The following is a 13,320-nucleotide window of genomic DNA, read 5'->3' as shown; positions in this document are numbered from 1 at the left end:
TGGTGGACTATACCCACTTGTGAAAGGTGTCTTGATTAATTTTTTGGGTTTTTCTGAAACACAGTGCCTTTCTAATAGCCTTTGTGCTCTAAGAATAGCGCAAATACCAAAGCAAATGTACAGCATTTGCCAATCTCTTTCTTATTCCTGCAGTGCAGTCGTAAAGCACCTCCGATAAAACTAAACGTTAGCTCCGAAGCTGTTTGTCTGTACCAAATGTAATTCTCTCTAAGAGGTCTGCATTGCAAAATGCATAGCAGAATCATTACACAGACATATAAAACACGAATAACAATAATAACTTTAATCTTCGACGGTCACATTTGCATATACAGTCTGTCTTTCCGTCTGACTGTCTCTCTTTCCGACAGCCCTGTTCTTCACCTGAGGATGGCTGCTTGCGTTGTGGGCGAAACGTCGTGAGCATTGTATTTTATTATGTTTTATTTTTATTATTTTATTATTTCCCTTCTACGTGACTTTACTGAAAGAACCAAGAAGATGAATCCATTGTCATGCTTGTACAATAGAAACGATCGTGTGTGCTTCATTGCTGTGGATTTTTTTTGCGACACTTAGCTATGATTTTAAGTATGATTTAAAGAAAGTTATCTAACAGCATACTACTTTCTGGGTAGGGAAAAAAAATATTCCACGTTTTTTTGTCTTTTTTTCGTGCCAAACATTGCTTATGAATGTACAGTACTGGGGTTGTTTTCCTCCCACCCACCATTGGGAATCAAGACCTCTCTGTTGCTACTTTTGGCTTAAACCACCTTGCCGTTTGACAGGTGTGACCGATGTTCGCATCGTATTTGTTAACCCTTTGAGAACTTGCGGATGCACATCACAGGGCACAGCATGCTTCCGAATCGCTGTTAAGCTGCAGCGTTGCGGTTGCTTTTTTTCTTCTTGTCATTTTATACCGCATCAAAGAAATACACAAACTCGCACGGAGGCGCATAAGAAATGCAGCACACGACGCAGCGGTGAATGTTTTTTTGTTGTTGTTGCCGAGGTGAGAGCAAGTAAAGCAAAGCCCTTACCTTCTCGCTAAACGTTATTTCGTAATCCAGGATGACGCTGTTGGGATGCTTCGGCTCTGACCACGACAGGGCAATGGCGTCTTTAGATATTCGGTTTTGACGAACGTCCAATATTTGTCCCGGTGCTGAAAAGCAAAAAAAGGAGGAAGAAAAAAAATCCGGTTACTCAATCTACTTTGTTTTCTGGTTTCTTGAATACCAATGACAAAAATATAAAAAATAATCCTGCTACATTCATCTACACGGATTAGAATGTGACAGACAAACACAGATAAAGCCGACACAATCAGTTGGGGACAAGTGCTGTTTGCGAGCTCCGATGAAGGCTGGCCAAGGGGTGGTGTGGCTAGCACCGCACCACCCCTGCTGCCTTTGTCTCCCCCAGTGCTCATGTTGACGTACCGCAAAAGGTACTGACTTAAGTGCCGAGTCAGCCTTGTGGCGGGGGGTGGTGGGAGGGGAATGCCCAGGACAGGTTCGGATATTTGCAACTGACGAGCAGGAATAGAACTTGCGTTGCCGGAAAGATAGTGCAGTGCGCTAACCACTGCGCCACCACTTCACAGAATACGTATATATATACATAGCACACACACACAACAACAACAACAACAACAAATAGGACATTAGAGGTGGCCGGTCAGCATCCCAACTCGATAATAAATTGCATGTTCAGCTCTTGAAAGCTGTTATCCTGAACTTTGGCGGTTTGACGAATCCAAATTTTACCTTCGGCTTTTGCCGCAAAGTTCTATTTATCATGCAGCACGACACTTTGCGGGGGAGACAAAAACTCATTACTTAATTCAATTCACCTTTGCCACGGAAGAAATCACCGCGCTCTTTAGGGAACGTACACGCGCGTTAACACGTTTGAGCGGGAATGAATTGGGGCTCTCTCTCGCGCTCTGCCACGTTGTCCTGGTGCGAGGGGGGGATTGCGACCCGTCCCCCCTCGCGTCTTCAACACTCCCCTCATGCAATTTCCGCGCGTCACGTGACAAAAAAAGAGAAGTGATTTGATTCGCAAGTGATTTATCTCCCGTTTGTTAAAATTCCTTAATGCGATTTTGGTTTCTTCGGACGCATATTTGTTTAATTGCTAAACTTTCATTAAACATAGTCATCCGTAATGGTTTGATGGCAACAGATGCTGTTTTGACTATTCAGCCAAACCATCCACCCACCCCCCATCAATTTGTATGTATTTGTCTGCATTTATAGCGCAAAATTAGAGCACAGAGAAAACTAGCAGACGTAGAACAGCCAAATAACTATTTTAATTAAGCTAAACAAATACATATTTAACGGCGGATGTGCGTGTGGACAGAAGCCCGAAGTATGGCTGTTGCGATGTTTCACAAATTGACTGGCAAGTGAGATTGTATTATTTCCGTTTCAAAGTTCAAAAGGCAAAAATGCGCGGTGCGAATTTGAGTAGAGGAGTAGGCTGATGCGCCGAATGGCATTAAGTATTTACAAGAGGCGATCGAGTCTTGGATTCCTTGGATTGATTGATCTATGGCTTAATTTAAATCTGGACATTACAATGCTCAATTCCAAAGACGAAAGGAAATCTATGCCGGTAAACTTTCGCAGCAGCAAGTGTGGTTCCTTACTGTCCACTAGGGAATACACAACTACTCTATGAAGGCAGAAATTCCAGTTTACGTTGTTTGGTTTGATAGTTTGTGTAATTTTGGACACTGTGAAAGAAAACTTCGTCTCGAATGGCTGGAACTTAGAATTGAGGGCAGCACTCACAGGTAGTAATAGCTCTTTTTGTCACATACCAATTACCAAAACCTCAATTCTCTATATGGGCAAAAAGAGCTCAACACATTCATCAATAGCAATACCTAAACAGAGACAAAAAATAAAACAAATCTTATAGCACGTAAAAAATGTACATGCTACTAAGAAGGGATATTTCCTGAAACGTAACCTATTTATATTGTATGACGTATTTTTTTGTTATCTTAAGGCCATCGTGTTATTGGCAAATGTCTTGGCATCAGAGCAATGGCATCAAAGTAACCCGGGTTCTTAGAACAGTGTGCTAACCACGGCGCCACCGCTCCCCCATAGATACGAACTAATATTGGAACGTGGGGCCTTACGATTGTGGTTTGAATGCCATGTCAACTATGCGACCGAGCCAGATAATGACCTTCATTAAAGTTTAAGAGATTTGAAATCTAAAAAATCTGCCACATATATAAAATCTGCCACAATAGAAATTGTGAACTGCAATTTACCGTTGGTATGCTGCTGTACAGAGTGGAATTTATTTTCTTGCTGATAAATGTGTTTATCACTACACAAAGTCGTCACTGCTGACGTGCGTTTATGAGCAACTTAATGCGTAATGTTGCTGAATCTTCAATAATGTCTCCCGTGCTGTGATGTTTAATATCAAACAAAGTGCTTTTTAAAGCATATTTTACGTTACAATTTGATTATTATTATTCTCTTTACAACATCGAAATGTGTGACAATAACAGTGCACACCACTGTGATGAGTCGATTTAATTATTACATAATAGCTTGATATTTACTAAGCAAAAAGTGCAATCATCTCTGTCTCAGGTGTAATGAAATCCTTTGCCATTTTAATCCGATATTTCACTTCCTTGCTCAGTGTCCTTTATTGAAACAGAAGATGAAATAGACCCATTGATACACACGAAACATCACCGTCTCTTTTTAAGATCAACCTGGGTAAATATCCCCACATGATATTGATCAATTTGCAATGCATAAAGTTTACAATTAGAATAGTAAATAGACATTGCCCATTACTCGTTTGTAAACAGATTTTCTGAATAAATTGACAGCATGGTGGTTATACGATGTCATCAATTTCTGACAGCATGGGAGTTACACGCATTATAGATTATAACTTTATAATCATTAGAGAGACGTACAATAGGATTGAGTTTACCATAGTTGAATACATGTATTCATACATAATTTACATAAAAGCACAAAGACAAGATTATAAAAATGCGAAATTCAATGATAAGGGAAAGTGATGTTGCGATAATCGTCGTTTCATATTGTATTGCATTGCAGCATGAGCAATGACATTGTGGCAACCCTACTTCCCATGTGCCTTCTCAAACATTTACATTCATGTTGATGCACTGCGCTATTATCAATACACTGAACGCTCTCCCGTAAATCTGGCTTGGTGGCCTAGCGTTAGAACCAGCAGCTCGCAATCGGAAGGTCGGAAAATTCAAATATTGGTTGGCGGTTGGCTCAGCCCATCATCTCTCCGGATCACTAAAAGGAGAACCACTCAGTGGGGAAGTCACCGGCGGTTGTTGTGGACTCAACCCTGCCATTTTAATTCGGAATTTTCTGGCTCGGAGCTGTAAACATGAGATGAGCACCACTCATTCATGCACTATCGATTTGACAATGCGTAAAGATACAGACGCACAATGGGAGTGATCACTCCTTCCGCATGCCAAGGTGAAATTTATAACGTGTGTGTGTATATATCACCTGCTAAGTGTTCTCTCGATCTAAGCAACGTGCACTCGGATGACGCAAGGAACGTCTTCAACTTTCCCGCAACTCCGATTAGCACGGTTGGCTACGTACGGTGCAAAAGAAGTTCAACACACGCACGTACAACTGGCTATGGGACGTCGACCGGTCGTCGTGCGTTCCCACGTGAAACGGCGTTCACTCACCCGCGGGATTCATCGTCAGCCGAATGGAGGCCGACTGTGGCGGAGCTCGGGTCAGCTCGGAGACTCCGTTGGTGGCCCGCACCTCGAACGTGTAGTTGGTGTGGGCGGCGAGCCCCGTCACCGTGACCCTCCGGTCCGTCACGCCGGACTGGCGCGGGGCGAAGCGCACCTCGGCGCCGCACGGCAAGCACCGGGGGGTCCCCGCCGCACCGCTGCTGCTGCCACCATTGTTGCCGCCGTCGCCGCTGGCCGGCAACGGCTCGGCGGGCGCGCACACCCGGCACGCCACGCTGTAGTTGAGGTCGCGGCGGCCTCCCGTGTCGCTGGGCGCGCTCCACTCGAGCACGAGGCACGTGGCGTTCATGCTGGCCATGAGGGCGCGCGGCGGAGACGGGGGCCCTGTGCACAGCGACGGGCGGGGGGGGGGGGGCGAGGGGGGAGATGCACCCCAACACGCCGCCGGTGATCATTTTGCGGGTTGTGATTAGCTGACCACCGCCCCACACCTCACTGGAAATCTGTGAAAAAGAGCTGCACAGATAATCGGAATCTTCATGGATAAATGCAGATTTTGATTCTGATCGTTTTCTCGTTCGACCGTGAATTCGTTCGTGTATAAGGTACAGGTGTGGCCCTGAAATGGCTCGCCACTGTCAGCCAAAGAGCCTCCACTAGAGGCAGCTCCGGAGAGCCCCCTCATATTAGGCGCTCATTCGTTTGTGCGAAAGGTAAAAATGAAAGTAGAGGTTTAGCCGTGGGAATGTCGCGTAAATGTGAGATGGTTGCCCGATGAATAGAACTGTTCCCAGCTGCAGGAATGCGAATGTTTTTTTTCTTCCGTTCGTTTGCCACCAATGTAGGTGAGCATTGCTCAGTCCCACTTTGAGTTTCCCTGAGGCCACACAGGTCGACGTGGCAAATTAGTCGTCATTTTGTGGCACTTCACCTGTGGAAGTTTCCTGGCTGGGTTGGGAAGTTGAGATTTGCGGTCTGGGCTGCGACCTAATGGACTAATTTCTTTGTTTTGACAACTTCTTTTTTGCGGTTTGTGCGTTCTGGTGCCATTTCTTAATGTGTTTATTCATTGTTTATTTACTTTTTTTGTTTGGTAGTAGAGTTTCCATTTGATTGGTAGTGGCTATATATGAGATTCGGTTTAGCATATATAATCATCGCACTGTGGTATGGAATGATATTAGCATCGCTTCTCAGTGTTTTAACTAAGATCAAGTGCAGGATGGGATGCGATTAGCATGAATTGCGCAATATCAAATTAAAGTAGTATTATTATTAGAGATACAGCCCTGCAATTATTTACTTATACCACTGGTGACAGAAGGGCCTCCATTCGAAGAAGCTCAATGAAGCCCTCCTCGAGAATATTTTGGCCCATCCTTCCTTGCTGGACAGACATCTTGGCAGTACTCACACGTTACCCCCACCACATGTGAATTGATATCGAGAAAGCATTAAACGAAATTCCACACGGATCGTCAGAAACCTACTTGCTAGACTGTTTAACACGTAGGCTTTCGCGACCAATATTGTTCATAATCAACGATTTTTGGGTTTAGATCGCGTTATTTATAAATGTGTCGTAACCCTCCACCACCCGACACGGCCAATCAGTAAAAAAGTGTCACGTTGACAAAAGACAAATAGTTCACTGCTTTAGCCCACCGGTGTGTTAAAGCGTGAAACCACAACATTTACAATTTGAGTAGACTGCCTCACACGGCCATTTTGCTGTCCTCTATGTATGTGTCTCGAGCACACGATCTCAGGATATTGCACAGGCCCCGCTGCTAAGGGTTAGCATTTCAGGCATGCCAGCGCCGTATATGTGACATTTTGGCAATTGTATTTTTCATGCATTTTGATATTCGCCATCCATTACAAACATGAATTAATCATTTTATGTAGCCTATTTGTAACGGTCACGAATGCACGCGAAGGATTTGGACAAAAAACTTTCACGAGAGTTGTGGGAGTTGGCTGAATGTGAAATTGTAAAAATTTGCCTCGTACTCGAATGTTTAAATATCGTTTACACTCTCAATTGCAACTTTACTGCCATGGGGCTTCCCCTGAAATGGTGCCGTGTTCCTTCTGCCAGAATAATTAAATGCATAACGTGCAGCCCTTTGTCAGTTCACTGCTGTATGAAGGCATCACCGTGGTGTAGAGGTCATGGCGGTTGTTTCACCATATTTCACCACACTGATCGGCTCCCTTGTATATTATATTCACCAGCGAGCATAGCTGTGAGGTTAGCTGACCTACACAAAGTGTCTGCCTCACTATGGGGCACCATAGTTTAAATGGGGTGCTCTTGCCGACAGCTTCGGGTAAATTCAGCAGCATCAGTTTCAAAAGCCTCGCTGCTGATGAGACCCAGAAGGTCGAATCCGGTGAAGAGTTTTACTCGTTTAAACAGATGCTGCTGGGTAATATTGGTCTGGTAAGTCAATAGGACGTGGGCTAAAATGCACTTTTATTTATACGTTGAGACACAGAGTGGAGTTCTGCTTGTATTTGCTTTTATCTCACAATAGCATTAAATACTCAGCTGTGCTGTCAATGGGCCTCTTCGGAGGTCCAGGCTAATAAAATCATCTCAGTTCAATAAAATCATTCAATTTATATTGACATGTCTTTCGCTTCAACTTATAAAATAATAAATGATGTACTGTTTTGATTTGGTTACTGGTTGAAGGCATTGTGTGGTGTTGTCAAGCGATATTAGAACACACTAGCTCACCGTCCAGGGCTGTTTTGTTACAAGCCAGTTGCTGAATGTTCATGCAGCCCAGCGTCATCAACATTTATGACACGATACACAATTGACAAAGAAATATGTCAATCCACTGGCTAGATTAACCAGACTTCACAAACCTGGTCAGTGAAGGTTGCTGAGGGGTAGTAGCCCAGTTCTGGTTTGGTTACCACTCACCACTTCTTCTGCATGAAGTAGAGCAACAATGAGCATTTGACATTGCGCTGCTTGAGCCAGATGATTGCGTTGGGAGAAGCGGAGTGGAGCATTGCCGTGATGGTGCCTCCTTTGTTTGTGTGAATGGAGCGTTGAGTCGTTAGACGTTTCATGGTCTGTTCTGGGTGACTTTAGTCACACACTGGAGAGTTTTTGAAGTAACATTTGTGTACCAAGTCCCACATCTGCCATGGTTTATGTCAGGATGTATTTTAGGGTTGTAGCCGGGAAGCTTCGCCGAAGATCAAAGTCAGGGATCGTCTGCGTCGGGTCTTTTACAGATGTGAGGAATGGCCAGGTAGCTAAACTGTAAACTAGACTATGTTTATACTGGTAGGAACCACCTGGTTCCACCAGCCCACAGGGGATTATTGTGTCCGTCCGTCCGTCGTGCATCCAAAAATGGGAGGAGTGGGGCTGGGTGGAGAGGGGAGGGTGGGGAGGGGCTGGGTAGGGAGGGTGGGGAGGGGCTGGGTGGGGAGGGGAGGGTGGGGAGGGGCTGGGTGGGGAGGGTGGGGCTGGGTGGGGGGTGGGAGGGGTGGGGCTGGGTGGGGAGGGGCTGATCACCCCGTGGTGCCCTTATAAAACTCAACGTTCAACCTACTCACGCCGGCTTGTGCCTGCCCTCACAGTCGGCCATATTTGCGGAATACACCACGCCGCCGTTGACCCTGGCCATTGACCGAGCAACCCAACGTTCCTACCAGCTCCCTCCGCAGGAATGTGTTTTTACCAGGTAAGGCCCACTGAGCTGGAAAGCTCTTTTTCAGAAGCGACCTGGCCACAAATGATATCCCAATGAAGTTGCTTATCATGTGGAAATTTGTTGCAGCCAAATATTCTAAAACGCGTGTTTATAAATGTGGTGGAAAAAAGCCGGAAAATCTACGTGACCATGGGGAGAACGTGCAAACTCCAAATATACAGGTGTCAGGGTCGGAATCCGGATCGAACCCACGACCTCCTGTATACCAGGCGAGGTAGTTGACATCTCGCCACCGAGGCACGCCACGACCTGAGGTGGCTGGGATCATTGCGCATTGTACTATGCATGTGCATTAACCACTTTGCCTCCACTCCCCTATCTGGAATATAATATAGTTGTTAACATATCTATTTAATATAGGGTAACATTTTGTTCCCCTTTTATTCAACAAACCGAGAGAAAATGTTCCTCTTATTGACCAAATCTATTGCCATTCTTAAGATGTGAAAGAAGATCTGATTTTAATAACATTAATAAACACACAATGTATTTACTTCCTCTAACGTGTTTTTTTTTTTACAAATGCTGTCAGCCGTAAAGCCTTCTGGGAAGGCGTATTTCAGCGGCTATCGCTAGACCAGTTTTGATGTACTACGGTGAAACCACTGGAGCGTTTGCTTGTGTTGAACCAAAGCTGCTGGAAATAAGCCCTCCCAGAAGGCTTTGCAGTTTATGGGAAGTCTAAAACACTATTATTCTTCATGTGGAGGAGCAGGAGATATATTGTCCGCTCATTTATTTTGTTACTTATATTCTCCATGATGATGCTCATCATTATTTTGCATAATGATGTCTTTTATGGAATTTGGTCGCAGGTAATTTTACCATTTTGCATTTGAGCTATTTTACCCGAACCCCAATGCATGCTATTAACATCTATTTTATGGCAGATGGTGTGATCAAGTAATTCCCAAAAGGAAATTGCTCAGCAGTTATGGATATTGAAGCCTCGGTTCCACACACACACACTGGCGCGCTAGCGAGTGCACCGCGAGGACAGCTGTTTAACTGTGCCCTCGTAAAAATAAATAAAGGTACAGCTCTGAAATCGTTTTCTCAAGCCACTGCTGCCAGAAGGGCTACTGCCTTAGAGGGAGCCATGGAAAGACCCTCTCGCGAGGGTACTTTGACCGACTCTGTCATGCTGGCCGGATTTCTTGGAAAGAGTGGGAGTACTCACACTTCATCCCACCGCACATGATCTCCTGATCGACTAACTGCAACGTAACCATTTATACTTTTTGTTGGATGGAGGCCGGGGGATTTAACTACCACGCTGGGAGACGAAGTCGAACAGGGGACCTCTGGATTGTAAGGCCACTGTGCTAACTATTACCAACTTTCTTTGAACCTATCTACGTGATTTTACCGAAAGACCCAAGAATATGTATTTCTTAATAGCAGCGTGTTTTAATTCATTTTCACGAATTAGACGCAACATTGCATATTTCAGAAGAGAAAACTTGAAAAGAAAACGGAACGTGGCAATGAGTTCTGCAGCTTAACAATGTGTGGACACGAGTGGCGATGTGACAAGCACTGCTGCATCACACAGAATACGGGGGGGGGGGGGCATCAAAACAGATCGGCTCGAATGAGCCTGTGGTACTGCTGGGAGGTCGAACAGGCGACCTCCGTATTTGTCTAGCGTGCTAACCATTACACTCTTCAACTATTTGTGATTTTATTTTACCAGGTAAGGCCCGCTGAGCTACATAGCTCTTGTTATCAGAAGCGACCTGGCCACAAAGGATCGCTCAACGAAGCGGCTTATCTCCACGTGGAAATGCATAGCAGCTAAACACTCTCTAAACGCACGTTGATTCTAAAATGTGCAGGGGAAAATCGGGAGGACCCAGAGAAAAATCCACACGACCACGGGGAGAGAGAGAGAGACATACAAGTTCCAAATATACAGCAGGTGTCAAGGGTTGGGATCGAACCCACGACCTCCTGTATACCAGGCGACGTAGTTAAGTAAAACCATGGCTAACATCGCAGACGTCCCCCGCGTCATCGCGGAGTTATACCGTCGTGCTCGGCATATGCGGTCTTTCATGAAACATGCGTTTCACGACAGCACTCTCCCCCCCTCCCCCCAGTGTGCTCTAGGAGAACGTAATGTGACCCGCTTGCGATGCCGCTCAAGGTGTCCCCCCACCGCACGGAATTGCATCCCCGACGCGTGCCAACATACGTGTGCATGCCCCCCGACGCGTGCCAACGTACGTGTGCATGCCCCCCGACGCGCGCCAACGTACGTGTGCATGCCCCCCGACGCGCGCCAATGTACGTGTGCATGCCCCCCGACGCGCGCCAACGTACGTGTGCATGCCCCCCGACGCGCGCCAACGTACGTGTGCATGCCCCCCGACGCGTGCCAACGTACGTGTGCATGCCCCCCGACGCGCGCCAACGTACGTGTGCATGCCCCCCGACGCGCGCCAACGTACGTGTGCATGCCCCCCAACGCGCGCCAACGTACGTGTGCATGCCCCCCGACGCGTGCCAACGTACGTGTGCATGCCCCCCGACGCGCGCCAACGTACGTGTGCATGCCCCCCGACGCGTGCCAACGTACGTGTGCATGCCCCCCGACGCGCGCCAACGTACGTGTGCATGCCATGGACTTGGGATCCGCCTTGGCTCTGTAGTAGCTCTCGTCGCACTCGCAGTCATACGATCCGGCCCGATGCGATAGGCTGTGTGGGGGGCACTTGGAACACATCTGCTCGCCGGCGATCTCTTTGTAGAACCCGATGCCGCAGGCTTAGAGACGGGGATCAGAGTGGAGAGAGAGAGAGCAGAGGAGAGAGGATTGAAAACAAACAAACAGAAACAACACCTTGAGCCTCATTGCCAGAGGTGGTTCCATCAAACGCACGCTCTCGCTTGCACAACACGTCTCACTCATGAAAATAATTGTAATGAAGACGCATGCAGCTGTGAGCACGTAATAATAACAATAAGCACCATGACACATTTCAATAGCACAGTATCTGTACATACCTATATATTTCTACAAATATAGACATATACAAAGATCCCCCATATAGTCTTAATAGACTGTTGGGGCAAGTGCTGTTAGCGAGCACCTATGAAGGCCAGCACAGCACGTGAAGAGATGGGTCACGAGCATCACGACCAGCCGCCTTTGTCTCCCCAGTGGGCGATATTTACACATCGCACCAGGTGCTCATTTGTGGCGAGTTGATCAAGGTGAGGCCCAGAACCGGTTCAGATGATAATCGTCACCGGTGTTGGCTGTGAGCGACAATTGAACTCGGGTCGCCAGCTTTGTAAGCGCAGCGCGCTAACCGCTACACTACCGTTCCCCTTGTACATACACATCCATACACATATCCATATTTATATCTAGACATGAATATCAATACATATATATATCTATACGCACACGTGTGCACACATGCACATCTTAACAGAGGACATAAACGCATACCCACACAAGAGTCATGTAAACGGTGTTGATCCACTCTAAATATTTCCCCAGAGGTCAGCCTACAAAGGACCATTATGTGTAAAATTGTAAATGGGAATCTCTTCTCGTGCCTGCGGTCCATTTGGGACAGGCGCTGTTGTCATTCACCGCTGCCGGCATCTCGTCCATGAAAGCGTACGCACAATCCGGCTATCGCCCGTTCCAAGATCAGCACAACGTGTCTGAGAGGGCCTCCACGCAGCAACCCACTGGGCCGTCGTCGGCCGGACCGCTGGCGAAGTTGGCGTTGGAGGGGGGGACCACTGCAGGGCAAAGAGGCTGTGGGTTTGCCCGGCTGTGAAGCATTACGACGCGTCGCGCACCGCTGCCGAAAAGGAGGGCATCGGTTAATATCGACACTCGTGCTCAAGATGCGGGCATGAGATTGGGCACGTAAGAATGCATGTCTCACGAACGCTTGTTGGCGGCGATACGGGGGACAGATTACCGCTGGATTCTATTACCCACGGATTTATTCACAACGGTCCTTCTGAGTAGCACAATGTGCAAGGAAGAAGGACCATTGCCCAAATGTTGCCCGCCATGTTTTTTTTAAGTCGGTGTTATTGACATAATGTGAGGTTTTGTTTGTTATTTGTGCTTGTGTATCACTGCCAACGCAGCATCACCAAGCGATCTGTGTGTATCGTGTACGTATGGATGATTGGGATTAGTTACAGAGGGTAGTGTAGAAATGTGGGCCAAGAAATAGCCGCGATTACAAATCGTGGCACTCAGCATTAAGAGAAGTGAATGGACTTTGACAGGACACGTTGTTTGAAGGCTTGGTAATCTGCGAGTACATGCAGACAAGGAAAACGACAGCAGGGAATAATTGTACCCGGATGGTCTTTATGCAGTGTTGTTTTTTGCTCCTTTGGGATTATTTTAATGATTCATATTATACACGTATACGTTGCTTCATAGCTCTATTCGCGATGCACATTAACGTTTCGTTTGTGATAGTGCAGGTTCCAAAATAATTCAACTGTAACCGTTGCTCATTTCCTCGGTGTGGTTCTGCATGTTCAAGAAATACACCTCGCTGGTTGATGAATTTATAAGTGCGTTACTACCTGCTCTGACATATGATTCAGTCATTAAAAAAAAACACACACACGGAAGAACAAACGGAAGCGTGTGCAAAGAAGCGTGGAGAGATGCACGCTTGGAATTACAACGAGAAACAGAGAGAGGAACCACGTGGGCGAAAGAACACGCACAGGTTAAATAATTAAAATGACACTGTTAACCCTCGAGACGCCTGCAAGTTGCAGGGTGGGTGTACCGTTCACCGCCGAATCTCTGAATGT

The 13,320-nt window shown here is 46.5% G+C and overlaps 1 protein-coding gene across 4 annotated transcripts in view; it reads right to left on the bottom strand.

Annotated features, from left to right (window-relative positions):
- LOC144945029 (ephrin type-A receptor 4-like) overlaps positions 1–13,320 on the bottom strand; it is a 154,197-nt gene that overhangs the window by 95,074 nt on the left and 45,803 nt on the right. For all 4 annotated transcript variants that reach the window (XM_078873203.1, XM_078873205.1, XM_078873206.1 and 1 more), the window contains exons 4-6: positions 11,122–11,277; positions 4,751–5,149; positions 1,047–1,171 (exon numbers count right to left, since the gene is read on the bottom strand). In XM_078873203.1, coding sequence (XP_078729329.1) covers positions 1,047–1,171; positions 4,751–5,149; positions 11,122–11,277 — 680 coding nt within the window. The remainder of the gene's footprint in view (positions 1–1,046; positions 1,172–4,750; positions 5,150–11,121; positions 11,278–13,320) is intronic.

Source organism: Lampetra fluviatilis, chromosome 36, assembly GCF_964198595.1.
Source record: "Lampetra fluviatilis chromosome 36, kcLamFluv1.1, whole genome shotgun sequence".
NCBI classification, from domain to species: domain Eukaryota; kingdom Metazoa; phylum Chordata; class Hyperoartia; order Petromyzontiformes; family Petromyzontidae; genus Lampetra; species Lampetra fluviatilis.
The sequence above is the reverse complement of the archived record's forward strand: the minus strand, read 5'-3'. Positions and strand labels throughout refer to the sequence as shown.